At 37.1% G+C, this 5,011-nt stretch overlaps 1 protein-coding gene across 1 annotated transcript; it reads right to left on the bottom strand.

Annotated features, from left to right (window-relative positions):
• Positions 1 to 2,629: 2,629 nt before the first annotated feature.
• LOC131431450 (cytochrome P450 4d2-like) lies at positions 2,630 to 4,723 on the bottom strand. Its single transcript, XM_058597172.1, has 7 exons — positions 4,502 to 4,723; positions 4,339 to 4,445; positions 3,944 to 4,284; positions 3,567 to 3,873; positions 3,367 to 3,497; positions 3,011 to 3,300; positions 2,630 to 2,943 (listed from the first exon to the last, which is right to left on the bottom strand). The coding sequence occupies exons 1-7, from the start codon at positions 4,719 to 4,721 to the stop codon at positions 2,756 to 2,758; spliced, it is 1,584 nt and encodes a 527-aa protein (XP_058453155.1). The 5' UTR covers positions 4,722 to 4,723; the 3' UTR covers positions 2,630 to 2,755.
• Between the last annotated feature and the right edge of the window lie 288 nt (positions 4,724 to 5,011).

Here is a 5,011-nt window from a genome sequence, read left to right as displayed (position 1 = left end):
ATCTGGTATCTCTGGCCCCACTCCAGATTTTCTAAGACAAGACCTGAAAACTGACTTCTTATTTTTCCTTCATTATTCTTCTTTTCGTCACCTTAGCCATGCTGAACATGTTTCAGTTGCTGGGTTAAGAGGATTCATTCGAATGAATTCCGTTCTAAGTTAGCTAATCGAATAACAATGTTTGATAACTCCGTCCAGACAATCAAGTGTTAGCATAAGGAAATAAAAGTAAATTCGTTCTATAGAGAATTAGAACATCAAATTGCAACAATACCAGCCCCAGTTGTCAGGTTATGTCTTAGCAGATTTTCAGCCAATTCAACAAGACAGATTCTAATGGGATTTAGGTTGGCAGTGATACCGAATAACACGACAAGCACCTGAAAGTTAAAAATTGTAAAAATAAAAGAAAAGGTTTATTTGATTGTTTTAACGTGTTTCCATTTTTTTGTGCCATCAGTGTACAATGTGATATAAACAGGTGGTGCAGACCACATGGATTGTTTGCATTGGTAACCAAAAATCCGTAAATAGTGCGTTATGACGACACATATGAAAAATAAATATGCTTTGATTCAATGCCAACTAGTCCGAACGGTGTGACGAAAGCAAGCACGTGGATTTTAGTTTTAGTTTCAGTGGATTTCTGAAGGAAGGTAATTTCACTAACACAAAACAGTTGTGTTTGCCCCACCTGTTTCTACCATATTGATCAGTGTACGCATATTCCTTGTCACATAGATTGCACTTCACTTTTCGCGACTTTTGGTCAAAGTCATGATGATTTCACATTTCACTAATTTCTCAAAAAAATCCACTAAAAGCCAATTCGTTTTTCTATTAAGACGTGACCGGGAACGGACGGAACGGAACGTGGTATGACGTGTACCGGCCGTAGCGATGCCAGATAGTTGAGTAGTGTCATTTCCGTAGATTGACATTCTCCTCGGAAACTCCACGGGACAAAGCAGGTAATGACTTATTTTCTGGTTGTCAGGTAAATAGTTTCCGTAGTTTACCATATAAAAATAGGAATAATTAGGATTTTATAAATGTAAGTAATTGAAATTGCTAAAAAAAACATATAAATCGAAGAGAAAATGTATCAAAAACAATCCTCCAAAATTTTTTTCAAAGAAACCATTATTCTCGTTATAAACAAAACAATATATAAGATTTTAACAAACAAGAGCGTATATAGAAAAACTAATTACTTAAGGTTTATATCTTATCATTTACTATGAATAAAATAAATATTACCTTTATCTAAAGTTCATTCATTTCAAACTGATTTTAGAAGTTTAGCTTACTATGACATTGCTTGTCAAGAAATTCACAGCAACGCCCAAGTAAAATATTGATTATTTTTATCAAAATATAAAACAAACTAATTCACTGAGAAAAATCAAACATCTAGTTTTGTAGTTTCAAGCAACGATATTTGTCATTGCAAGCCAGATTTGCTTTTATCACTATTTCAATTAAATAAATCGTTGCGTGAAACCACAATTTAGTTTCAAATATGATCAGTATCTAACGGGAAAGCAGATTGGAAAATTGACATGCGAATGCTATTATGTAATGAAATCCGCAAAAATGTTACCGCAGCGACGGGATTCGAACCCGTAGCTTACTCCTAACCGGGGAAATTGAAAACCTCTACAAGAGCATGTTCCTGCCAAGTGGGCCATTCTTTATAAGGTTTATAAAGCAAAGTGAAGAATCAGCGTGAATTCTCCAAATTCAAGGAAATTTTGAAGCCAGCTTTACGATCAACATCAAATTTATTCGGATGGATAGAATTCCGCTATGTATAAACTGTCATTTTGGTAATATTTTTCTTCAATATGTGTGTGTATGTCATGTCGGCTTTGATACAATCAGTAAGAATATATTAGGTTTAATTTAGGAGTTTGAGGCTTTTTTCCGAAAGTAAAAACTTTATGCGCTTTTATTTTTATCGTGAATGTATGAATGAGAATAAGAATTATAACTAATCGAACTAGAAAAAAACTAGATTTATGAAAGAATTGAACTGAAAATAATGGTTTAAAGAAAATGTTTGAAAGCAATATTAAGAGTGTATGCTTGGTTTTATTCTAGTACAAGTTGTTTTGTTTTTAGTCCAGTTGTTATTCTGGGTAAAGAGTTTTGTAGAAGCTTTAAAACTATGATATTACCTGTCTAAAGAGATACTTATTATAGTTGTCATAAAACTGGTGATGGTTGCAGAATCAATTACAAAACTCTTTTAAATTATAATCAGAACCATAACGCATTCGAATTGTCACTTGGGCTCCCACTACATTCACGTAGGGCTCGCTCATGACTGTCACATGCGACTATCATCTGTGCGAACTGCGTGACATTCATATATGACTGCCCGAATTGCAGGCAACGTCAAAGTTTTCATCAACACGACATTTATAGCAAACATCAACAGTCTTCGGAAACAACTTAAGAATTTCTTTTTAAACTGCCCGTGAAGGGATTGTTTCCAGCAAATTCTTTCTCGCAAAAGCAACAAAATTATAATGATAAAATAAAGACCTATCTCCAACCATTGGTCATTACTTTGAAATACTACACCAAAATAGCATCACCATTCTTCAAGGATCGAAGACTTCTTTACAATTTTTATTCAATTTATTGTTATGAATAACGTATTTGTACAATTCCATGTTCTTAAAAATTTACAGATTTCCTCCGAACCTTAAACGACAAAAAACAATCGTTTCTATCATTAAGTTACCGTTCAACAGTTTCCTGCAGTCACACTATCTACTGATCTAGGTAAAAATCGAATCGGCATACGTCCTGCTGGCTTCAGAACTAACTCTGCCTTCACTCTTGGTTCGTACTCTGGATTCTCTAACTCGAAACGACATCGCAGCACAATGTAGAGTAACGCAACTTTAATTTCGTTCATTGCAAACTTTTGACCTGTAAAAAAGAGATGAACTGTCCGTACTCAACTGGCAATTAGATTGTGTTAGTTTCAACTTCCTACCGATACAGTTCCGACTACCGGCACTGAAAGGAATGTACACGTAGGGGTTCCTTCTATCTTTGTTCACACCAGTGTCAAATCGTTCCGGCTTAAAACACAACGGATCGGGAAAGTAGTTCGGATTACGATGCATGAAATATACTCCACACGAAATGGTCGTTCCCGCTGGATAGCGAACACCGGACAGTACAATTTCTTTATCAATCGTACGAGAGAAATACGGTACTGGAGAGTAAACTCTCAACGATTCCTTGATCACCGCATCCATGTATTTGAGCTGGTTTAGTAAACTGTACAAATTGGTTAACCCTTAGTGTCAGTGACAGAACCAGCTACTAGTACGATCTATACCATACCTGGTGGTGAGTGGCGGAATCGTACTTCCAAGTACGGTTGTGATTTCATGATGCAGCTTCTCCTGTACATCGGGATGTTTGGCCAGTAAGTACGTGATAAATGTCAGAGCACTCGAAGTCGTGTCATGGCCCTGAAAAGAATTTGAAAATTATGATGATGATTGCTAACTTTTGAAGAGAACTGTGCGGCACTCACTCACCGCAAACATGAAATTGTTGACTTGGCACTTTATCTCCTCATCATTCAGTTTCCTGCCGTTCACTTCCATTTCAAGTAATTTGTCTAACAAGGCTATTCTTTTCTTCCGATCTTCATCGGCACTGTTTCTAGTGCTCTGTGACCTGCTGTTGTCAAGTTCTTTACGCCTTCTTGTGATTACTTCCATCGTAAAATCATTGCTGACCTTCAACATTTCTTGGTAAGGTCTGTAATACTTTGTAAATCTAAACGTGGCATCGGAAAAGCCCATTAAATTGAACATTCTCCAGTACGTTATGTGACATAAGCTGAAAACACAGAACACAAAAAACAATTGTGAGCATTAGTTTGGCATCAAGCGTTATGATCGGGAAGTACCCGGCGACCGCGCGAACATAGTCTGAGTCGTTCAACTGAGCGCTGCATGTGACACCCATCGCCGTTTCCAGAATCACATCCAACGTATACAACTTCATGATGGGAAAAATGTCAATCGTTTGACCTTCGAAGCCTAATAACTTTTTTGATAGAATTTCCGACTGCTCTTGGGAAGCGGGAATGAAATTCTCCAATACTTTGAAGTGAAATGCATCCGTCAGTGCCTTTCGGTTGGCGAACCAACTTGCACCATGATCCAGTAGAATTCCATTGCCTAACCATTCTAGCAAAACGTCATAATCATCCGATTTACGGTTGAACTCGTTGCTGGTGGCGATTGTCTGAAATGATGTTCCACAATCGCATTTTCGCTACTTCAAAACAAATAATCATACCTCCATATCTTCCGGAGAACTGTGCAGGATCCAAATTTTAGTGAACATATCGATCTTAATTCTGGTTCCATACTTTTTAACCCATGCTTCTAATTTCTCGTGTAAATCTAATGAAAACTCATATCGTTATGATTGATCGCATCAAAACCTGCGAAACTCTTACCTGTGGTATTACACAGTAACAGTTCTACCACATGGCCGAGAAAGGGTAACCCTTTGGAGCCTGGTATAGCTTCCAGGGCACACAAAAAGCGCCTTCGGTGAAGGTAAATTCTGCACAACAGAACCAAACCAACGCCGATCACCAATATGCCTATCATTGTCACCAACCGGAACCTCACTATGAACTGATCGACAAAACAAATTGTTTCTCGATCAAACATCACAACGCATCTAATCGTGAGTAGTGTGATTCAAAGAATTAAATTGCGTCGTTCCGAAACAGACAGGAAAACATCTGCTGCGTTGCCGTGTGTGCGAAGAAAAATCAAGTTCCTCAACTACTTTCTTTATTTAATCATCAACCTGTCAATTCGGTGAGAGAAGGATCAATTTCTTTGAAATTATTGAAATGTTTTCAAATCAAAGCGTCTTACTACGGGCTACAACCCTTTGGATTTAATATTGTTGATGAGATTTTTAAGTCCTGTAGTAGTTCGTTTCTTGTTTCTAA

Source organism: Malaya genurostris, chromosome 2 (assembly GCF_030247185.1).
Source record: "Malaya genurostris strain Urasoe2022 chromosome 2, Malgen_1.1, whole genome shotgun sequence".
Classification (NCBI taxonomy): domain Eukaryota; kingdom Metazoa; phylum Arthropoda; class Insecta; order Diptera; family Culicidae; genus Malaya; species Malaya genurostris.
This window is presented reverse-complemented; position numbering and strand designations above follow the sequence as displayed.